This window comes from Notolepis coatsorum, assembly GCF_963971535.1.
Source record: "Notolepis coatsorum genome assembly, chromosome: 8".
NCBI classification, from domain to species: domain Eukaryota; kingdom Metazoa; phylum Chordata; class Actinopteri; order Aulopiformes; family Paralepididae; genus Notolepis; species Notolepis coatsorum.
The window spans coordinates 136,729,738-136,753,696 of record NC_140172.1 but is presented as its reverse complement, the minus strand read 5'-3'; the positions used below and the strand labels follow the sequence as shown (position 1 = coordinate 136,753,696).

The 23,959-nt window shown below is 50.9% G+C and overlaps 1 protein-coding gene across 2 annotated transcripts in view; it reads right to left on the bottom strand.

Moving 5' to 3' along the window:
* The window catches only part of sptbn2 (spectrin, beta, non-erythrocytic 2), a 124,519-nt gene that overhangs the window by 35,989 nt on the left and 64,571 nt on the right, over positions 1 to 23,959 (bottom strand). For both annotated transcript variants that reach the window (XM_084320646.1, XM_084320647.1), the window contains exons 8-22: positions 23,395 to 23,582; positions 22,129 to 22,246; positions 21,068 to 21,226; positions 20,332 to 20,634; positions 18,078 to 18,231; positions 15,679 to 16,073; positions 14,655 to 14,918; positions 13,546 to 13,757; positions 12,164 to 12,301; positions 10,609 to 10,828; positions 7,469 to 8,005; positions 4,915 to 5,117; positions 4,474 to 4,564; positions 2,676 to 2,822; positions 1,066 to 1,329 (exon numbers count right to left, since the gene is read on the bottom strand). In XM_084320646.1, coding sequence (XP_084176772.1) covers positions 1,066 to 1,329; positions 2,676 to 2,822; positions 4,474 to 4,564; positions 4,915 to 5,117; positions 7,469 to 8,005; positions 10,609 to 10,828; positions 12,164 to 12,301; positions 13,546 to 13,757; positions 14,655 to 14,918; positions 15,679 to 16,073; positions 18,078 to 18,231; positions 20,332 to 20,634; positions 21,068 to 21,226; positions 22,129 to 22,246; positions 23,395 to 23,582 — 3,393 coding nt within the window. The remainder of the gene's footprint in view (positions 1 to 1,065; positions 1,330 to 2,675; positions 2,823 to 4,473; positions 4,565 to 4,914; positions 5,118 to 7,468; positions 8,006 to 10,608; positions 10,829 to 12,163; positions 12,302 to 13,545; positions 13,758 to 14,654; positions 14,919 to 15,678; positions 16,074 to 18,077; positions 18,232 to 20,331; positions 20,635 to 21,067; positions 21,227 to 22,128; positions 22,247 to 23,394; positions 23,583 to 23,959) is intronic.

Genomic DNA, 23,959 nt, shown 5'->3' with positions numbered 1-23,959 from the left:
AAGGAGGAGGAGAAGGAGGAGGAGAAGGTGGATGAAGAGGAGAATGAGGAGGTGGAGGAGGAGGAGGAGGAGAAGGTGGAGGAGGAGGAGGTGAAGAAGGAGGAGGAGGAGAATGAGGAGAAGGTGGATGAAGAGGAGAAGGAGGAGGAGGAGGAGGTGAAGAAGGAGGAGGAGAAGGTGGATGAAGAGGAAAGGGAGGTGAAGGAGGAGGAGGAGAAGGTGAAGGAGGAGAAGGTGAAGGAGGAGAAGGAGGAGGAGTCAATTTACACAAGGCAATTCAATGGGTCCATCCTCATATCCCCCCTATAGACAAACACACACATAGCAGCCTAAACCAATGCCTTTTCTTTTAGAGAGGTCAGTCAGTCAGTCAGTCAGTCAGTCAGTCAGTCAGTCAGTCAGTCAGTCAGTCAGTCAGTCAGTGTCAGTTAGTCAGACAGACAGACAGACAGACAGACAGACAGACAGACAGACAGACAGACAGACAGACAGACAGACAGACAGACAGACAGACAGACAGACAGACAGATAGATAGATAGATAGATAGATAGATAGATAGATAGATAGATAGATAGATAGATAGATAGATAGATAGATAGATAGATAGATAGATAGATAGAGACAGACAGACAGACAGACAGACAGATAGACACAAACAGACAGAGACAGACAGACACAGACAGACAGAGACAGACAGACACAGCCAGACAGACAGACAGGCAGACAGACAGACAGATAGAGACAGACAGACAGACAGACAGACAGACAGACAGACAGACAGACAGACAGACAGACAGACAGACAGACAGACAGACAGACAGATAGAGACACAGACAGACAGACAGACCGATAGACACAGACAGTCAGACAGACAGACAGACAGACAGACAGATGGATATACACAGACAGATAGACAGACAGACAGACAGATGGATATACACAGACAGACAGACAGACAGACAGACAGACAGACAGACAGACAGACAGACAGACAGACAGACAGACAGACAGACAGACAGACAGACAGACAGACAGACAGACAGACAGACAGACAGGGGTCTCACCTGGTGCTTCTGCAGCAGGATGTTGACACTGGTCAGGTCCTTGCCGTAGTCGTCGCTGTGCAGCTGTCCCTCCAGGTTCTTCAGCCAGACGTCCAGCGCCGAGCAGTTCTGGGTGAACAGCTCGGCCCGGTTGGCGTCGAACAGGCACTGGGCCTTGGTGCGGGTGGTGCCCTCCAGCTCCTCCCACTGCTGCTGCAGGCCCTCCAGGGTCTGGTCCACCACGGGCTGCAGCTCGGGCTTCTCCTCCACCAGCACCTGGCCCTCCTGGGGGGGCAGACAGAGGGTTCAGAGTTAGCTCTGTGTCCAATGAGGAGGGAGGGTTTAGAGTTAGCGCAGCGCTGTGTCCAATGAGGAGGGAGACACGCGTTGAGGGAGGGTTTAGATTTAGCGCTGTGTCCAATGAGGAGGGAGACACACGTTGAGGGAGGGTTTAGTTAGCGCTGTGTCCAATGAGGAGGGAGACACACGTTGAGGGAGGGTTTAGAGTTAGCACTGTGTCCAATGAGGAGGGAGACACACGTTGAGGGAGGGTTTAGAGTTAGCACTGTGTCCAATGAGGAGGGAGACACGCGTTGAGGGAGGGTTTAGAGTTAGCGCTGTGTCCAATGAGGAGGGAGGGTTTAGAGTTAGCGCTGTGTCCAATGAGGAGGGAGGGTTTAGAGTTAGCGCTGTGTCCAATGAGGAGGGAGATACACGTTGAGGGAGGGTTTAGAGTTAGCGCTGTGTCCAATGAGGAGGGAGGGTTTAGAGTTAGCGCTGTGTCCAATGAGGAGGGAGGGTTTAGAGTTAGCACTGTGTCCAATGAGGAGGGAGGGTTTAGAGTTAGCGCTGTGTCCAATGAGGAGGGAGATACACGTTGAGGGAGGGTTTAGAGTTAGCGCTGTGTCCAATGAGGAGGGAGGGTTTAGAGTTAGCACTGTGTCCAATGAGGAGGGAGGGTTTAGAGTTAGCGCTGTGTCCAATGAGGAGGGAGGGTTTAGAGTTAGCGCTGTGTCCAATGAGGAGGGAGGGTTTAGAGTTAGCGCTGTGTCCAATGAGGAGGGAGATACACGTCAAGGGAGGGTGTAGAGTTAGCGCTGTGTCCAATGGAATATAATAATGATTAATAATAATCATGTTTTCTTCAACTAATCGAATTTAGAAAATTAATTTAGACTAATTGTAAATCAGTTGACAAATCTGCATTATTGTCCTCCAACAAAAAGAAAAAAGAAAAAACCTGCAAACTCCATGTAGGTCTACTGTTAATTACAGTACAAGACCACATTTGTGAAAACTGTTGTGGTGCCAGAAAAGTAGCAATGAATTAATTAACTTCTGACAAAAAAGCATTGAAAACAAATCAGTCCAAAAAGATCAAGTCCCTAGCAACCAATGATGACTGATTAACTAGGACCCTAGCAACCAATGATGAGTGACGTTGTCTTGATTAACTAAGTCCCTAGCAACCAATGATGACTGATTAACTAAGTCCCTAGCAACCAATGATGACTGATTAACTAAGTCCCTAGCAACCAATGATGGGTGACGTAGTCTTGGTTAACTAAGACCCTAGCAACCGATGCTGATTGACTGGCAGGAAGCTGAAGAAGAAGAAGAAGAGCTCCCACCTTATGGATCTTGTCCAGCCAGTCCTTGTTGGAGGCCAGCTCAGCCATGAAGGCCTGGTGCTTCTGCCACTTGCTGTGGAGGTTCCTGGCTTCATCGTAAGACATGTCCTGAGCCGTCAGCATCTTCTCATTAATCCACAGCGTCAGCTACAGAGGAGAGGAGAGGAGAAGGAGGGAGGAGAGAAGAGGAGAGGAGAGGAGAAGGAGGGAGGAGAGAAGAGGATGAGAGGAGAGGAGAAGAGAGGAGAGGAGAAGGAGGGAGGAGAGAAGAGGAGGAGAGGAGAGGAGAAGGAGGGAGGAGAGAAGAGAGGAGAGGAGAAGAGAGGAGAATATGAGAGGAGAAGGAGGGAGGAGAGAAGAGAGGAGAGGAGAGGAGAAGAGAAGAGAGAAGAGATGAGAGGAGAAGATGAGGAGATGAGAAGAGAGGAGAGGAGAAGAGAGGAGAGAAGAAGATGAGAGGAGAGAAGAGAGGAGATGAGAAGATGAGAGGAGAAGGAGGGAGGAGAGAAGAGAGGAGAGGATGAGAGAAGGAGGGAGGAGAGAAGAGAGGAGAGAAGAGAGGAGAGGAGAAGATGAGAGGAGATGAGATGAGAAGAGAGGATAGGAGAAGAGAGGAGAGAAGAAGATGAGAGGAGAGGAGAGAAGAGAGGAGAGAAGAGGAGAGAATAAGAGAGGAGAGGAGATGAGAAGAGAAGAGAGAAGAGGAGATGAGAGGAGAAGAGAAGAGAGAAGAGATGAGAGGAGAAGATGAGGAGATGAGAAGAGAGGAGAGGAGAAGAGAGGAGAGAAGAAGATGAGAGGAGAGAAGAGAGGAGATGAGAAGATGAGAGGAGAAGGAGGGAGGAGAGAAGAGAGGAGAGGATGAGAGAAGGAGGGAGGAGAGAAGAGAGGAGAGAAGAGAGGAGAGGAGAAGATGAGAGGAGAGGAGATGAGAAGAGAGGATAGGAGAAGAGAGGAGAGAAGAAGATGAGAGGAGAGGAGAGAAGAGAGGAGAGAAGAGGAGAGAATAAGAGAGGAGAGGAGATGAGAAGAGAAGAGAGAAGAGGAGATGAGAGGAGAAGAAGAGACAGCAGATGAGAGGAGACGGAGAGAGGAGATGAGAGAAGAGGAGAGGAGAAGAGAAGAGGAGATGAGAAGAGGAGGAGAGGAGAGGAGAAGAAGAGGAGAGGAGAGGAGAGGAGGAGAGGAGATGAGAAGAGGAGTGGAGAGGAGAGGAGGAGGAGAGGAGAGGAGAGGAGAGGAGAGGAGAGGAGAGGAGAGGAGAGGAGAGGAGAGGAGAGGAGAGGAGAGGAGAGGAGAGGAGAGGAGAGGAGAGGAGAGGAGAGGAGAGGAGAGGGGAGGAGAGGAGAAGAGAAGAAGAGGAGATGAGAGGAGAGGAGATGAGAGGAGAGGAGAAGAGAAGAGAGGAGATGAGAGGGGGAGAGGAGATGAGAGGAGAAGAAAGAGAAGAAGAGGAGATGAGAGGAGAGGAGAAGAGAGGAGAAGAGAAGAGAAGAAGAGGAGATGAGAGGAGAGGAGAAGAGAAGAAGAGATGAGGAGGAGACAGCAGATGATTACCGTATTGACCCGAATACGACCCTGATTATACGACACATTTTTGATAACCTGTATTGAAGGAGCAGTTTGTTATACCCAGTATAGCTTGTTATACACAGTAAAGCTTGTTATACACAGTACAGTTTGTTATACACAGTACAGCTTGTTATACACAGTAAAGCTTGTTATACACAGTAAAGCTTGTTATACACAGTAAAGCTTGTTATACACAGTACAGCTCGTTATATACAGTATCTAGTACCTCCTGTCCGTCTTGGAGGAAGTGCTGCAGCTCGCGGTTGTCCTTCAGCTTGGTGAGCAGCTCGTTGGCAGACTGTCTGTTCTTCTCATGCCTGGAGAGAACAAAGGAAAAGTCTAGAAAACAACACCAACTCTCCGCGGGACACGTTAACGCCGCCACGCGGCCGCTTGCCGGGTGCCACGATAATAATCCCCTGCCGGTAGAATCAATGAGAGCCACTCCTCTGAGCCCATTTTGTCACACAAGGTGAAATCTTAGGTTCTTGGTCTGAAGGCTTCAACGGACAGAAGTATTAATGAGGTCTACCTCCTGGATGACCTGCCCCCCCCCCCCCCTGGTCTCCCCCCCCCCCCCCCCCGTCCTCTGGGCTCCTCACCTCTCCTGGATGACCTGGTCCCCCCCCCCTGGTCTCCCCCCCCCCCCGTCCTCTGGGCTCCTCACCTCTCCTGGATGGAGTTGGCCTTCTCCTGAATCTTGTCCGTGTTGGCGTTGTGGTCGTTGACGAGGCGCCGCCCCGCCTCCACCACGCCGCTGATCTTCTCCTCGCTGGCCTCCGTGGTGGTGAGGAAGTCCTCGTGCTTCTTAATGGCTTCTTCTGCCCCCTGCAGGCTGGAGGGCATCTCAGCGTGGGACAGCACGTACTCCTACACCAGACACGGGAGGTAAACAGGTTAAAAATGGACGAATTATTACTGACAAAGGCGGGTAACATTTATTTGTTTTTAGTTCCTTGTTTTTGCTTAGTCTTAGCGTTGTACAACATCTTCAACCTGGCATCCGGGCTAATACTGCAGCATGAAGACTGATGGCTTGCCAACTATATTATTCATTAAAAGTGACATAATAATTAATTATGTTGCGTATAGTTCATTATAAATCGTTGCCCTTGTGGCACATTTAAACCACTGGCCCTATTTCTTCTTAGAGTCCTTTCTCAGTCCATGCTGTTCCTCACACTAGGTCCAGATATTTGGAAATACAAACCAACGCAAAGTCAATGGGGTCGAGCTCCTGTCTGCACAAGCTGCCTCTCACTGAAATGTACTTGGTGTGAACTGTGGAGCTTCAGCTTATGCAGACAGGAATTTGACCCCATTGACTTTGCGTTGGTTTGTGGCTAACTAGCTGGAGCCTGTATAGGGAGGTGTAGTCTGACGTCACTTTAGTTTCCCGCGAGGTCCACCCGATTTATCATTGGGAACATTTATTATCGGCTATTATAATAATTCTGCCTCATGAACATTGGCAAGCTTTCCATTTTTGCACAAAATGTGTTCCCTTCTATCACTAACATTATTGTTTAAGCATTTTTGGTTGAAATAAAGGTAGTTATAATGTTTTTAATTAGTCGTTAAAAAAGAACTACACCTACCAGTACACTACAGGCAGTAGAACGCTGGTCGTTCATTGCTGCCGTCTAAAACACGTCACGGCCAGCTGATACCATGCTAGCTAACTAACGTTAACGTTACCTAGCTAAACATACTAGACGTTAGCAAATGTCTACTGTCGTGTCCATAAGTTCCCTGGCAGAATACTTTGTTGGCGAGGACAAAAGTATACAAAGAGGAGAGAACCATTTTAAATCGGGAATGTAGAGGAGTTATGCAGAGCTTATCGGATCGGTCAGGGCCAGCATGAGAGACAGAGTCGATCATGTTTCGGTGAGTGTAGAAAGGTTTGCAATCCGTGTCACTTGTGCGTGTTGTGGAATATGAGCCAAGACAGTGAAATGTAGAAATTCAGATTGTCAAATTGTATTAAAAAAAAACATTTATTTCTGTATATATAACGTTACGCTCTCTTGTGATGTTGATGAGACAGAAAGGCCACTTTATTAAGCCATATGTGTAACCACATTGGCCATTGTCTCAGCGATACAGAGTATGCATTTTTCCATATTTTTTTTTTCACATAACAACAAGACACAGGACAAAGACAGTGCAGTGCAGGATTTATCATTTGAATATATATATATATATATATATATATATATATATATATATATATATATATATATATATATATATATATATATAACGTGTATAAAGTGTAGTGCAGAGTTATGGGCGGCTACGTGCCGTAGTGGGCAAGGCGCTCGCCACGAATGACGGAGACGCTGGGCTTGCCTGTTCGAGCCCAGCGCTCCACATTGCTTTCAGTTTAGCTGGTCGTTCATACTAATACACATTGGCCGTATTAGGGGGTGGAAAACTGATGGGTGGGGATCGGGCGTTGTGGACAGCGACTCCTACAGGTCGGTTGGTGCGCCTGCACAGTAGAATCAGGAAGTGTCGGGGGCAGCGTGAGCCTCCCACGCGTTACTCCTCGCCACTGAGAGATCGAGCTGCGCAGGTGAAAAGATGCGACTGCTGTTACCTCAAGTACCGGAGGGGACTTGTGCTATGTATGACTTAGTCCACATTGCAGCCGGCTTGTGGGAGGCAAGAAACAGCGTTCGTGACAGGGGAGGGTTGAATTGGATGATACGAAATTGGGATGGGAGAAAATATAGAAAATGGGAGAAAAAGTGGATAAAAAAAAAAGTGTAGTGCAGAGTTCCAGGTCAGTCCCAGTGCAGAATTCTTGCCAGTGTCATTGTTATTATTGTGCCAGTGTCACTTGGGGGCGGAGGGGGGTGTTTGTGTTTGTTTGCTTGATTGTACAGGCTGAGAGAAAGAAATAAACCTGTGTTCAACAAAGCGGAGTCCTGGCATAACTGAAACACAACGCAGAACCATTTACACCGGTCACACTTGGCTACTGACGTTGCGTAAAAACAATAACGTTATAAACGATATACACAATACGTACAACGAAACAATGATTTACATGAGTATTTACTAGGGGTGGGACGGTTCACAAAATGGACGGTTCGGTTCGTATCACGGTTTTGGGGTCACGGTTTTCGGTTCGGTTCGATATACGTAAATTTTTATAAAAAAAAATTAACACTCAAAAATCTAAACATGCTTCTCATTTATACACTCCTCACCTGGCTGCCGAGGAAGGCCTCCGCCTGCTTGCCGTCCCTCAGGAAGGTCTGGAAGTCGAAGGCCTGGGCCAGCAGGCTGTGCCGGTTCTCCCACATGCGGCGCAGCTCGTGCCAGCCGGTGTCGAGCGCCTGCAGCCGCTGGCCCAGGAACATGTGCTGGGCGTCCGTCTGGCCCTGCGTCACCTCCTCCCCCACGGCGCGCATCCTCTCGTAGTCCTCCTTGTAGTTGTCCACCTCGCTCTTGATGCCCTCGTGCTGCACCAGCAGGGCCTCGGCCTCAGGCAGCGAGGTGGGGATGTCCTCGGAGGCCACAGCCGTCTGCGTGCGCGACAGCCAGGACTGGAAGTCGTCCAGGTCCCGCAGGAAGCCCTGCAGCTTGCTGGCCTCGCCCAGCGACTCCTCGCGCCGCTTCATGGTGGCGTTCAGCTCCTCCCACACCTCCTGGACGCCCGTCAGGCGCGCCTGGATCTCCTGCGCCTGGTCAGGGTGCTCCCGGGCCAGCTTCTCCGCCTCGTACCTCAGGTCGTCCAGCTTGCCCTGTGGAGGAGAAACACATCCTGTATGAAGTCATGGTCCTCCAGGAACCTCCAGGTCGCACCCCCCTGCCCCCTAACCCTCCAGGTAGCTCCTCCTCCCCCTGCCCCTTAACCCTCCAGGTCTCTCCTCCTCCCCCTGCCCCCTAACCCTCCAGGTAGCTCCTCCTCCCCCTGCCCCCTAACCCTCCAGGTCTCTCCTCCTCCCCCTGCCCCCTAACCCTCCAGGTCTCTCCTCCTCCCCCTGCCCCCTAACCCTCCAGGTAGCTCCTCCTCCCCCTGCCCCCTAACCCTCCAGGTAGCTCCTCCTCCCCCTGCCCCCTAACCCTCCAGGTAGCTCCTCCTCCCCCTGCCCCCTAACCCTCCAGGTAGCTCCTCCTCCCCCTGCCCCCTAACCCTCCAGGTAGCTCCTCCTCCCCTGCCCCCTAACCCTCCAGGTCTCTCCTCCTCCCCCTGCCCCCTAACCCTCCAGGTCTCTCCTCCTCCCCCTGCCCCCTAACCCTCCAGGTCTCTCCTCCTCCCCCTGCCCCCTAACCCTCCAGGTCTCTCCTCCTCCCCCTGCCCCCTAACCCTCCAGGTCTCTCCTCCTCCCCCTGCCCCCTAACCCTCCAGGTCTCTCCTCCTCCCCCTGCCCCCTAACCCTCCAGGTCTCTCCTCCTCCCCTCCCCCCTAACCCTCCATGTCTCGCCCCCTGCCCCCTAACCCTCCATGTCTCTCCTCCTCCCGCTGCCCCCTAACCCTCCAGGTCTCTCCTCCTCCCCCTGCCCCCTAACCCTCCAGGTCTCTCCTCCTCCCCCTGCCCCCTAACCCTCCATGTCTCTCCTCCTCCCCCTGCCCCCTAACCCTCCAGGTCTCTCCTCCTCCCCCTCCCCCCTAACCCTCCAGGTCTCTCCTCCTCCCCCTCCCCCCTAACCCTCCAGGTCTCGCCCCCTGCCCCCTAACCCTCCAGGTCTCTCCTCCTCCCCCTGCCCCCTAACCCTCCATGTCTCTCCTCCTCCCCCTGCCCCCTAACCCTCCAGGTCTCTCCTCCTTCCCCTGCCCCCTAACCATCCAGGTCTCTCCTCCTCCCCCTCCCCCCTAACCCTCCAGGTCTCTCCTCCTCCCCCTCCCCCCTAACCCTCCAGGTCTCGCCCCCTGCCCCCTAACCCTCCAGGTCTCTCCTCCTTCCCCTGCCCCCTAACCATCCAGGTCTCTCCTCCTCGCCCTGCCCCCTAACCCTCCAGGTCTCTCCTCCTTCCCCTGCCCCCTAACCCTCCAGGTCTCTCCTCCTCCCCCTGCCCCCTAACCCTCCAGGTCTCGCCCCCTGCCCCATAACCCTCCAGGTCTCTCCTCCTTCCCCTGCCCCCTAACCATCCAGGTCTCTCCTCCTCGCCCTGCCCCCTAACCCTCCAGGTCTCTCCTCCTTCCCCTGCCCCCTAACCATCCAGGTCTCTCCTCCTCCCCCTCCCCCCTAACCCTCCATGTCTCGCCCCCTGCCCCCTAACCCTCCATGTCTCTCCTCCTCCCGCTGCCCCCTAACCCTCCAGGTCTCTCCTCCTCCCGCTGCCCCCTAACCCTCCAGGTCTCTCCTCCTCCCCCTGCCCCCTAACCCTCCAGGTCTCGCCCCCTGCCCCCTAACCCTCCAGGTAGCTCCTCCTCCCCCTGCCCCCTAACCCTCCAGGTCTCTCCTCCTCCCCCTGCCCCCTAACCCTCCAGGTAGCTCCTCCTCCCCCTGCCCCCTAACCCTCCAGGTAGCTCCTCCTCCCCCTGCCCCCTAACCCTCCAGGTAGCTCCTCCTCCCCCTGCCCCCTAACCCTCCAGGTAGCTCCTCCTCCCCCTGCCCCCTAACCCTCCAGGTCTCTCCTCCTCCCCCTGCCCCCTAACCCTCCAGGTCTCTCCTCCTCCCCCTGCCCCCTAACCCTCCAGGTCTCTCCTCCTCCCCCTGCCCCCTAACCCTCCAGGTCTCTCCTCCTCCCCCTCCCCCCTAACCCTCCAGGTCTCGCCCCCTGCCCCCTAACCCTCCAGGTCTCTCCTCCTCCCCCTGCCCCCTAACCCTCCATGTCTCTCCTCCTCCCCCTGCCCCCTAACCCTCCAGGTCTCTCCTCCTTCCCCTCCCCCCTAACCCTCCATGTCTCTCCTCCTCCCCCTGCCCCCTAACCCTCCAGGTCTCTCCTCCTTCCCCTCCCCCCTAACCCTCCAGGTCTCTCCTCCTCCCCCTCCCCCCTAACCCTCCAGGTCTCGCCCCCTGCCCCCTAACCCTCCAGGTCTCTCCTCCTCCCCCTGCCCCCTAACCCTCCATGTCTCTCCTCCTCCCCCTGCCCCATAACCCTCCAGGTCTCTCCTCCTCCCCCTGCCCCCTAACCCTCCAGGTCTCTCCTCCTCCCCCTGCCCCCTAACCCTCCAGGTCTCTCCTCCTCCCCCTCCCCCCTAACCCTCCAGGTCTCTCCTCCTCCCCCTGCCCCCTAACCCTCCAGGTCTCTCCTCCTCCCCCTGCCCCCTAACCCTCCAGGTCTCTCCTCCTCCCCCTGCCCCCTAACCCTCCATGTCTCGCCCCCTGCCCCCTAACCCTCCAGGTCTCGCCCCCTGCCCCCTAACCCTCCACGTCTCTCCCCCCTCCCGCCTGTGTACCTGGATGGCCTCCAGGTCTCGCTCCATGCCGGTGAGTTTGCGCTGCAGGGCCATGACTCCGGCCAGGTCGTTGCCCAGGCTCTGTGTCGACTCGATCACCTTGGTCTTCTCCCTCATCCAGGTCTGGATCTCGTTACACTCCAGGTGGTAGTTCTGGATGTTCAGGGCCGACTCCAGCGCCTGCTTCTTCTGGCCCGCCAGCACCTGGAACTCCTTCCACCTGTGGGGACAGAGCCACCAGGGACAGACTCAGAAGACATGCATTGTGTGCGTGTGTCCAATAGTGCAGCATGTGGTTAGGGTTAGGACTAGGGATGTTCGATATTGTCATCTCTGGATGCAGACCAGAGAAAGACTTTCGTCTTGTTTACATCAGGGTCCCCCATTTTCAATTCATAAGGTAATTTGTAAGCATTTGTAAAATATACAGTATATACATAAATATACGATGATATTCCTCAACAAGGTAACAAATGAACATCCTCCATCTCTCTATAGGAACCTCAGCAAATTAAATGTGTTCATTAATTCACAATGTTGTGAGAGGCTCTTCAAACCTGGTGACCTGGTGGATCATAATGTAATAAATAGAGATGTTCGATATTGGCTTTTTTACAGATATCCCGATATTGTCCAACTCTTAATTTCCGATACCGATATCAACCGATACCAATATATGCAGGGTTTCCCCCCCCAAAAAACAGACTAATTTCAGGTAATTAACATTACATATCTCTTGTCATGGAATTAACACAACATTATGCATACTTTTGACAATAAATAAAATAAGAATTTGTTCTTACTTGCTTGCCTGGGTAAATAAAGGTTAAATAAATGTAAAAGAAAATTGAAACCCGATACAGATAATTTTCGATATTACATTTTAATGATAACATCGGACATCCCTAGTCATAATGGATCATACTGTAATAAACTGACCTGTTGTTGAGCTGGTGGATGGTGTCTGGTGGATCATACTGTAATAAACTGACCTGTTGTTGAGCTGGTCCTGTGTCTGGTGGATCATACTGTAATAAACTGACCTGTTGTTCAGCTGGTCTTGTGTCTGGTGGATCATACTGTAATAAACTGACCTGTTGTTCAGCTGGTCTTGTGTCATAATGGATCATACTGTAATAAACTGACCTGTTGTTCAGCTGGTCTTGTGTCATAATGGATCATACTGTAATAAACTGACCTGTTGTTCAGCTGGTCTTGTGTCTGGTGGATCATACTGTAATAAACTGACCTGTTGTTCAGCTGGTCTTGTGTCTGGTGGATCATACCGTAATAAACTGACCTGTTGTTCAGCTGGTCTTGTGTCTGGTGGATCATACTGTAATAAACTGACCTGTTGTTCAGCTGGTCTTGTGTCTGGTGGATCATACCGTAATAAACTGACCTGTTGTTCAGCTGGTCTTGTGTCTGGTGGATCATACTGTAATAAACTGACCTGTTGTTCAGCTGGTCTTGTGTCTGGTGGATCATACTGTAATAAACTGACCTGTTGTTCAGCTGGTCTTGTGTCTGGTGGATCATACTGTAATAAACTGACCTGTTGTTCAGCTGGTCTTGTGTCTGGTGGATCTGCTCCTTGCTACAGTTATCGGCGCCCAGGAGCTGCTCTGCCGCCTGGTTCACGTCGGTGATGCGCGTGCCCAGGTTATTCATCTCTGGCTCCAGGGTTTCAAACCTGCGACCACACACATTATTTGATATTTAACACATTTTGCTCGTGGCTAGAAGCATTTCAAATCAAACTTATTTATCTTAAATGCATTATGTCCTTCCCTGCTTGACTACCCCAAACTTTAGAGTAAACACCTTTACAAGCTGGGCAGTACATTAGATAAGCAGTGTTCCTGACTACCCCACACTTTAGAGTAATACCTTTACAAGCTGGGCAGTGCATTAGATAAGCAGTGTCCGTGCTCCAAGAAGGACAGCTAATTAATTAATGGAAGCTAATTCATCCCATTAATCCCATCATAGAGGGGAAGTGATTGTGACCATCTTGTTAAGGCTTGTTAATCTGAAGACTTCAAACTCTGGCCAAACAGCAAGGAGCGCATTATGTGCCTAAAAACATCTCAGACAGGCAAACCCCATTCACCAAAATATATCCCCTTTCATGTAGGGACGCTAACAAGGCCACAATGCTGTTTTAGAGACTAGAAATGTAGGTGTGAACGTGATTCTGGCAAAGAAAAGGAACAGACTACAATTCAAAACAAGCCTAAATGCAGGGGGTGCCCAAAAGAGCAGAGCCAACATACCCACATATACCTGTATTACCATCTTACTGCAACAAATACACCCAGATATACCTGTATTACCATCTTACTGCAACAAATACACCCAGATATACCTGTATTACCATCTTACTGCAACAAATACACCCAGATATACCTGTATTACCATCTTACTGCAACAAATACACCCAGATATACCTGTATTACCATCTTACTGCAACAAATACACCCACTGTCAAAGGTGCCCTAGATAACATTTTTATGTAGAGTAATCATTTAAAAACAATAATACACCCACAGAGCTTTTAGAAAGGTGCAGAATAAAATGATCGCTTTTCCCAAAAATATATTATTGATTAAAGTGTATCATGAAAAAAAATGTGCAGGTCCAAAATGAATGTTGTTGTTTACATGTTGCATGTATCTCCTCCCTACCTCCCATTTCCCCACGTGGAATGAACCCGATTGGACAAATGACATGCTGGTGCTCTAGTGCGACATCTAGTGGCTGAATTTAATCTATAGCTCCTTTAAAGGGGCACTCCGACAAAAAATAAAGCTGATCCGTTACACACGTGTCAAAACTATAAAACTTAATTGGTGAATACTATTCCAGGAGAAAGAAACTAAAAGGAAACCCTCAAACCAAACTGAACCGGTGAGACAACGGGGAGCGACCTCTGACCTCTGCTGCACCACCTCCAGGTCCTCCAGCTTGGTGGGGATGTCCAGGCCGTGGAGCCACTGCTCCCGCTCCCCCACCCACAGCTGGCAGGCGTCCGCCTCGCTGAACATGCGGTACAGGGCCAGGGCGCCCTCCAGGGCCTGGCGGCGCGACGCCGACAGGGTGGCCAGCTCGTCATACCGCCGCTCGATGGTGGGCAGGCGGCCGTCCACCTGCAGGGGGCGGCGGAGAGCAGAGGCCCACGTGTCACGGTCACTTCAGAGATAAGGTGCTGAAGCTCACCGTGTTCTGACTGTTGCTGGTGTTTGTCTGCTTCCTGTGTTCTGACTGTTGCTGGTGTTTGTCTGCTTCCTGTGTTCTGACTGTTGCTGGTGTTTGTCTGCTTCCTGTGTTCTGACTGTTGCTGGTGTTTGTCTGCTTCCTGTGTTCTTCCTGCTCCCCCCCTCCCCCCTCCCCCATGCTGCTATGATGCCCGGATTTCCCCCAAGGGGATCAATAAAGGAATATCTTATCTTATTCCTTTATTGATCCCCTTGGGGAAATTCAGGCATTATAGCAGCATGGGGGAGGGGGGAGGGGGGAGGGGAGGTACAGGTATGGGCAGGGTAAAAGTAGGAAGACGTAAATATAGGTAATACAATTTTTATTTGATGTTCACTGTCAGAGTGGCTAACTGAATAACAGAATAAAAGAATGAGGGCTGTCACTTTAACAAAAAATCAAATTCGAAATGCGTTGCAGAATTGTAGACAAGTTCGAATTCGAATTTCAGTAAAAAAGAAAAATTAAAAGAATAACCTAAACCTAAAAAGATTCTAAGCTATTTTCAAAGTTTTGGCTACTTTCTTTTACCATGGTATTAGTTATAGTTATATTAGCTATATGTTTGGTATCATTATTTTCAGCACAGTCTCACCTATATGACCGTTTTCTTTTTCCAATAATAATATTATTATTATTATTATAAAAAATTCAAATTAATTTTATTTTTTCAAATTCGAATTTCTCCCTTCAAGTTCGAATCTCGTGTTTTTATGTAAATTCGAAATTAAATTCAAAAATAATGTGACAGCCCTACTAGTTAGTGACGATGTAGAACCCAGACAGACCTCGGGGATGTGCACGTAGGCCTGAGGCAGGGCCAGGACCTGCTCGTGCAGGGAGTCGATGAGCGGCCGGTGGGCCTGGACCTCCTCCTCCACCTCCCTCTGTTTGCGAGCCAGCGTCTGGGTGGAGAACTCGTCGTGGCCGACCTCCTGGCTGGACACCTGGCGGAACGTCTCCATGATCCAGGCCTCCATGTCGTTGGCATCCGTCTGGAACTGGTGCAGCGCCACGGAGTCCTGCAGCCTCTGCTCCCTCTGCTGGGAGGTCTGGAGGACAGAGGGGGGGGGGGGGGGGGGGCGCGTTGGTCCAAAGTGTCCTATATATTCTCTCCATGGACTAATTACCTTTAACTATTTACCATCTTTCTAGGGACCCTGTGGAACCCCCTCAAGAACTCTGTGGAACCCCCTCAAGAACTCTGTGGAACCCCCTCAAGAACCCTGTGGAACCCCCTCAAGAACTCTGTGGAACCCCCTCAAGAATCATGTGGAACCCCCTCAAGAACCCTGTGGAACCCCCTCCCCTGTGGAACCCCCTCAAGAACCCTGTGGAACCCCCTCAAGTACTACCCATTGAGCTACACAGGGAATGGAACCCCTAACCCCGGCAGTGTTAGTGCCTTGCTGTAACCACAGAGCTACAAGAGCAACAAGTAGACCAATGAAAGACAGAGACTACTATTATCTCTGTAGAGCCCATGATCCCAGCAAACAGGGTGTTTCTCAGGTTCTGTTGCTGGAGACTCAGCTCCTCCAGGTTCTGTTGCTACACTGGACTCACCTCCAGGTTCTGTTGCTACACTGGACTCAGGTTCTGTTGCTACACTGGACTCAGGTTCTGTTGCTACACTGGACTCAGGTTCTGTTGCTACACTGGACCCAGGTTCTGTTGCTACACTGGACTCAGGTTCTGTTGCTACACTGGACCCAGGTTCTGTTGCTACACTGGACTCAGGTTCTGTTGCTACACTGGACTCAGGTTCTGTTGCTACACTGGACTCAGGTTCTGTTGCTACACTGGACTCACCTCCTCCAGATGGGCCCACTGGGCACGGATGTCCTGGATCCTCTCTGTGACCTCCAGGGCTCCGGAGTGCCCCTCGTCCACCAGCACATCCCCGGAGGCGATGCTGTTGCTCAGGGGCCCGTAGCGGGCGGCCATCTCGTCCTGGAAGGCCTCGTGCTTGCTGAGCAGGTGCAGCGCGGAGGTGAGGTCGCGGCCGCAGTCCCCGCCCGCCAGGATCTGCTCCTGCTCGCGGATCCAGGCCGCCTCCTCACCCAGCTCCCACAGGAACTGCCAGAGGCGGCGCGAGTCCTCCAGCCGCGCCCGGCGCTCCGCGGCCAGCCGGCCCAGCTCCTCGTAGGCGCCGCCCAGCAGGGACACCTTCTCGCTGACCAGGGCCGGCTCACACGGCTTGTACACTGAGGAGCGGACAGAGGATTTATTTCCCCAAGGGGATTAATAAAGTATCCTATCTATTAGGGATGGACGTGATTAATCGATTACTCGTGGCTATGAGAAAACTCTATCTTAAATTATAAATAATTTTTATGATTTATTTTTTTATATATATATATATATATTTGTTTCACATGTATGTGTAAGATTATAACTGTTTGTTGGTTTAATTGAACATACGTGAATGAACAAAATTAAGTTTTAATAATAAAAAAAAAAGTAAAGAGAGAATATTTTGTTGTTCTCCACGATTAACACATTGACTGCCACGCTTCTATCCATCAATGTATGATCACTGCCACCAGTATAAGCCTATGGAGATGTTCACCTTCTTTGCAGGGCTATAACTTTTTAAATTGTATTGCTAAATTGACATTACTATGGCCCATTCAACATCGATTATCTATCGTTCAGGATGTAGGAGCGTTATACTTTTTCATTCATAGATTCTTCCAAAAATACCGTCTAGAATATAAATATGTTTTTATCGTTGTCTGCAGTCATTCCTAGAACGTGAGTTATAGGCATAAACGCATATATCGATTATCAACTGCCGTTTGTTGCCGATACACGCTATATTAAAAATTTCAACTGTACATGATCCTAAACGTTATGACTGATCATGCGCAGATGAACGGGGGGGGGGGGTTGTTTATAATTCCGTGATTGTCAGTAAATGCTTTATGTAGTATGGGTTGATTTATTGATCAGATGGTTTGTAAATAAAGAAATGTACAATCGTCTTGAAAATAACGTTACTGTCCTCTTACCGTTCGCCGATGAGACTGGAGGAAAAAGATCCCACTTATTTGACGTCGATTGACTAGATCCATTTCCGGTTTGTATGGCGCAATAAACGCCCAAATCATATAGATTATTGAGTTATGGCAGCGATCCATATACACGGATGTGTGTCTAGAGTCCCGCAACAATATGTGACTGCCGGACGGATTTCCCAGATGCAGAGATCACCAGATCCATTTCCGGTTGTAACTCGCCCGATCATCCACCAGGCGGCGGTATTGAAGCGTTGCACTGTTGTGCAGAGTCCTACTGTCTCAGCAGAGGCTGGGTGGCGGAATTATGAATACCATGGAGAAAAAATGAAATATGATCTCAATAACGTTGTACGCCGTGGCTTGGCAGAATTCGCATGACCAGCAAACGTACAACGTGATTGGCGGTCAATGTGTTAATCGAGTATATCATGTGATCAATCTATCTGGATTTTTCCTTCAAATGCCCATCCCTACTATTTATCTATCTAGACCTTAGGAAGAGCTCGGGGGGGACAGAGGTTCTCATTTATTTACTTTTTCCGATCCGTTCGATCGATGAACCTGAACTGCTGAGAGTTCATAGAGAGAGAGAGACATAGAGAGAGAGAGAGAGAGAGAGAGAGAGAGAGAGAGAGAGAGAGAGAGAGAGAGAGAGAGAGCGAGCGATAGAGAGAGACATAGACATAGAGAGAGACATAGAGAGAGACATAGAGAGAGAGCAGAAAGAGAGAGAGAGAGAGAGACCAGCTGCTGCTGGAGGTGCCCAGGACCAGGCTCAACACCAGGGGAGACAGAGCCTTCGCTGCTGCTGCCCCCCGGCTCTGGAACAGCCCCCCCCCCCCCCCCCCCCCCCCACATAAGATCTGCCCAGAGCCTAGAGGCTTTTAAATAGCTGCTTATTAAAACGCACCTCTTTTCCCTGGCCTTTGACCAGAGTTAGCCTGCCACGTTTTGCTGTTACCCTGGAACCTTTTATCTAATCTCTTGTCTCTTTTATACACCTTATGCACCTTGCTCTTGTTTTCTTAAATGTACAATACCTTTTTCTGTAATTTTAGTGTATTTTTACTTGTTACTGCTTGTATGTGTTTTTTATCATGTCCTACCTGTGAAGCACTTTGGTCATTTGTAAATGTGCTATAAAAATAAAGCTGACTTGACCGGACCGGACCTCCGTAAACGCCTCACCTTGCTCGTAGGAGGTGAAGCGCTGCGCCGCGCCCTGCACCACCTTGATCCTCTCCGCCTGGGCAGAGATGTCCGCCTCCACCAGCGTGTGGGTCTGCAGGAGGTCCTCCACGTCGTGCAGGTGCTTCCCACTGTCCTGGGACAGCAGACGGCCCTGGAGGGGGGGGGGGGGGGAGAGAGGGAGAGAGACAGAGAGAGGGGGAGAGAGAGAGAGAGAGCAGAGAGAAAAAGAGAGCAGAGAGAGCAGAGAGACGGAGAGCAGAAAGAGAGAGAGAGCACACAGTAGATTATCATCATTGTATTTATTACAAGAGGACAAACGCCAGTGAGAACTGAGCCAGAGTACAACACTGCCGGATATACTCTTAGTACAGAGTAACTAAACACATGGTCACTTTGCTGCCCCTAGTGGTTGATATTTTCCCGGCCCCAATCTGTACCTCTTTGGAGATACTATCAACGTCTAGATGTCCCAAGGTCTCGGCTAAAGGCTCAAGGCCATCAAGCTGTGGAATAGTCCAGAGATTTTTAAGTTGCAGCCGAAAACTCACTTGTTTTCATTGGCTTTTTTTGTTAAGCCATACATCCCTGGTCCTGTTGTGACTATTCAGTGTGTATTTATTGTAATGTATTGACTTGTGCATTTTATATTGTATTTTGCATTCGTCTGTTTCTTTATACTGTGAAGCACTTTTGGTGCAACTTCGGTTGGTTTTACATGTGCTGTATAAATAAAGGTAAACGGTGCATTTATATAACTCTTTTATCCAAAGCGCTTTACAATTTGTTCCTCACATCTTACCCACCCACTCACTCACACATTCACACACCGACGGCGGAGGCGACCGTGCAAGGTGCCGACCGGCTCATGGGGAGCAGTTAGGGGTTAAGTGTCTTGCTCAAGGACACATCGACACGCTGCCCGGGAGGAGCGGGAATCGAACCGGGAACCTTCCGATCACACAGACGACCGCTCTACCTCCCGAGCCACTGACGCCCCCAGGTGACCTTGACCCTTGACCCGTGACAGAACCCACCTTCATGTCTCCCATCCAGTCCATGATGTATCTCATCTCCTGCAGCAGCCTCTCCCTGACCCTTGACCCCTGACCCCTTGACCCGTGACAGAACCCACCTTCATGTCTCCCATCCAGTCCATGATGTATCTCATCTCCTGCAGCAGCCTCTCCCTGACCATTGACCCCTGACCCTTGACCCCTTGACCCGTGACAGAACCCACCTTCATGTCTCCCATCCAGTCCATGATGTATCTCATCTCCTGCAGCAGCCTCTCCCTGACCCCTGACCCTTGACCCCTTGACCCGTGACAGAACCCACCTTCATGTCTCCCATCCAGTCCATGATGTATCTCATCTCCTGCAGCAGCCTCTCCCTGACCCTTGACCCTTGACCCCTTGACCCGTGACAGAACCCACCTTCATGTCTCCCATCCAGTCCATGATGTATCTCATCTCCTGCAGCAGCCTCTCCCTGACCCTTGACCCTTGACCCCTGACCCCTTGACCCGTGACAGAACCCACCTTCATGTCTCCCATCCAGTCCATGATGTATCTCATCTCCTGCAGCAGCCTCTCCCTGACCCCTGACCCCTGACCCTTGACCCGTGACAGAACCCACCTTCATGTCTCCCATCCAGTCCATGATGTATCTCATCTCCTGCAGCAGCCTCTCCCTGACCCCTGACCCTTGACCCCTTGACCCGTGACAGAACCCACCTTCATGTCTCCCATCCAGTCCATGATGTATCTCATCTCCTGCAGCAGCCTCTCCCTGACCCTTGACCCCTGACCCTTGACCCCTTGACCCGTGACAGAACCCACCTTCATGTCTCCCATCCAGTCCATGATGTATCTCATCTCCTGCAGCAGCCTCTCCCTGACCCCTGACCCTTGACCCCTGACCCCTTGACCCGTGACAGAACCCACCTTCATGTCTCCCATCCAGTCCATGATGTATCTCATCTCCTGCAGCAGCCTCTCCCTGACCCTTGACCCCTGACCCCTTGACCCGTGACAGAACCCACCTTCATGTCTCCCATCCAGTCCATGATGTATCTCATCTCCTGCAGCAGCCTCTCCCTGACCCTTGACCCCTGACCCTTGACCCCTTGACCCGTGACAGAACCCACCTTCATGTCTCCCATCCAGTCCATGATGTATCTCATCTCCTGCAGCAGCCTCTCCCTGACCCCTGACCCTTGACCCCTGACCCCTTGACCCGTGACAGAACCCACCTTCATGTCTCCCATCCAGTCCATGATGTATCTCATCTCCTGCAGCAGCCTCTGCAGGTCCCGGTGGGCGTGCAGCCTCTCCCGCCGCGCCGCCAGCAGCTCCTTCAGGTATTCCCAGAGCCGCAGCACGTTGTCGCGCCTCGCCAGGACGCGCCGCACGTCGTGGTATCTCTCCGCCTCCAGCTCCACCGCCACGGCCTCCACCGCCGCCACGCGCTCCCCGTACGCCCCGATGTCCGTCTCGATGGCCTCGTGTTTGCGCGTGGCCGCCTCCACCGCGCCCAGGTCCGTGCCGAAGTTGTCCTGCGGGAGGGAGGAACGTGAAGACGTCAGGGACGGGGAGACTCGGGGTAAACCAGGACGCCGATGTCCACTAAGTAGTTTAGACATACAAGGAATTTGATTTGGTAATGTCGCATCAAATGACCAAAGCAAATTCCTTGTATGTGTAAACTACTATAGTTATTATACTATAATAAAGACCTTTCTGATTCCGATTCTGATCAACTGGTGTCAGTATAATCAGGGTTGCCGGTTTCCAGAAGACCTTCTTAACACGTACACTTTTCAATACCCTGCACGCTGCAGATGATAATCTACCGATAATAACCCCGATAATGTTTTAACCGGCTCTTGTTATTCTGCCACCAGCTTATTTTAATTAATAAAACATATTTTGGGAGCAAAACAGTCTCTGGTTCTCACTCAGCCCCGTCTCTCTGACAGAACATCTCACCTGAGAGACCAGTCGCTGGTTCTCGCTCAGCCAGGTCTCCCTCATGGCGGCCTTGCGGTCGAAGCGAGCCGCCAGCATCTCCAGCTTCTCCTGGCGAATCAGCTCGTTCCTCAGCGCCAGCTCGCGCTCGTGCTCCGCCTTCTCCAGCCGCTCCCACGCCTGCCGGCCAATCAGAACAGAGGAGTTAAGAGAGATCCAAAACGTATTCCGTGCAACAGACAATAGCGCTCGGTGAGTAGAAAACTACATTAGAGATCCAAAAAAAAAAAAAAAGCTTCTGCCACAGGGAACACTGCATTATCGATACAGCGCCCCTAAGAGGATCTGGCTTCAAAGAGTAGGGTAAATCTGCAGTGCCGCTCGGCGACCTTGAATAGGTTATTAAAATGGAATAAAAGCCAAAACAACTTGCCACGGATATATCCGTCCTTCTGTCCATTAAGCATGGATTCGAAACACGGATATATCCGTCCTTGGGCGCCATTGTGTTAAGAATAAAGAATCATCAGGCGGTTAGGTGGCCGAGCGGAGATTGCGTTCGTCACCAGCCCCGGAGCTGAGCTGGATTTGCCTGTTCGAATCCAGCTCACAGCTCCGGGGTTGTCACCAGCTTGGCTGGCCGTCTGCACTGATACAATTGGCTGTATCAGAGGGTGGGAGAAGCTGGCGGGGTGGGTCCGGGTCGTTGTAAACAGCGACTCCTACAGTTCGGTCGGGGCGCCTGCTAAGCGCGGATTGGACGTGAGGGGGATAGTGTGGTCCTCCCACACGCTACGCCCTCTCAATGAGAATCCGCGCTGCCAGGTGAAAAGAAGCGGTGATTGGCTGGACGTGTGTCGGAGGAAGCACGTGGTAGCCTCCACTCTCCCAGATGATCTGACTGTGGGGGGTAAGTGCGCAGCGACCAGGAAGGGACTGGGAATTGGCATACGACTAACATTGGGATGGGAGAAAATCGGAGGAAAATGGAGGGGGAAAAAGACCAAAAAAAAAAAAAAAAAAATAAAGAATCATCTGTCTGGGTTAACAACGAGGTGTCTATTCCCTGACGAGCTCCAGACCTTGTTGATCTCAGAGATGAGCTTCCCCTCCCGGGGAATGTAGACCTTCTGGTTGTTGGCTCTCATCTTGCTCTGGATGGTGAAGAGAAGAACCTCCAGGTTGCCTTTCTCTGTGAACCTAAACACACACACACACACACACACACACACACACACACACACACACACAACACACACCACATCTGGTTACACACAGGGTTCAAACAGACCCTCATCTGCACCTTTGTTTATCTTCCTCATATTTGAATTTTTCACTTGGGGGGCTTCTCTCTACAGTAACGAGGGTGAACATGACTCACTTGGGGGGCTTCTCTCTGGTGTAACGAGGGTGAACATGACTCACTTGGGGGGCTTCTCTCTACAGTAACGAGGGTGAACATGACTCACTTGGGGGGCTTCTCTCTGGTGTAACGAGGGTGAACATGACTCACTTGGGGGGCTTCTCTCTGGTGTAACGAGTGTAAACATGACTCACTTGGGGGGCTTCTCTCTACAGTAACGAGGGTGAACATGACTCACTTGGGGGCTTCTCTCTGGTGTAACGAGTGTAAACATGACTCACTTGGGGGGCTTCTCTCTGGTGTAACGAGTGTAAACATGACTCACTTGGGGGGCTTCTCTCTACAGTAACGAGGGTAAACATGACTCACTTGGGGGGCTTCTCTCTACAGTAACGAGGGTGAACATGACTCACTTGGGGGGCTTCTCTCTGGTGTAACGAGGGTGAACATGACTCACTTGGGGGGCTTCTCTCTGGTGTAACGAGGGTGAACATGACTCACTTGGGGGGCTTCTCTCTACAGTAACGAGGGTAAACATGACTCACTTGGGGGGCTTCTCTCTGGTGTAACGAGGGTAAACGTGACTCACTTGGGGGGCTTCTCTCTACAGTAACGAGGGTAAACATGACTCACTTGGGGGGCTTCTCTCTACAGTAACAAGGGTGAACGTGACTCACCTGGGGGGCTTCTCTCTGGTGTAACGAGGGTGAACGTGACTCACTTGGGGGGCTTCTCTCTACAGTAACGAGGGTGAACATGACTCACCTGGGGGGCTTCTCTCTACAGTAACGAGGGTGAACGTGACTCACCTGGGGGGCTTCTCTCTGGTGTAACGAGGGTGAACGTGACTCACCTGGGGGGCTTCTCTCTGGTGTAACGAGGGTGAACGTGACTCACTTGGGGGGCTTCTCTCTACAGTAACGAGGGTGAACGTGACTCACTTGGGGGGCTTCTCTCTACAGTAACGAGGGTGAACGTGACTCACTTGGGGGGCTTCTCGACGGTGCGGTAGGAGTTGAAGGCCTGGAGCTGGTTCTGCACGGCGTGCAGGGAGTTGGCCAGCTGGCGGTCGTTGAGCGTCAGGATCGTCTGCTCGATCCACTGCAGCAGCTCCGACGCCAGCGACTCGTAGCGGTCGATTAGCTGGTCGGCCTCGATGGCGTACTCCAGAACCTGAGGGTCACGGTGAGAGTCAGGCGTCAGTGTCACAGTTAGAGTATTATTATTAGTAGTAATAACAACAACAACAACAACAACAACAACAACAACAACAACAACAACAATAATAATAATATTATTAATAATAATAATAATAATAATAATAATAATAATAATAATAATAATAATAATAATAATAATAATAATAATAATAATAATAGGGTTGGGTATTGCCACTGATTTTCTGATTCAATTAGATTTCTGATAACTTTTAACACTTTGGGTGCCGGGAAACGCTTAAACACGTAATTCCCGGCCATGCTCAAGTTGCCGAAGACGCTTTACAGCGTCTTTAATATCAATATTTCAAAAATCTGGGATCGGATTCATAT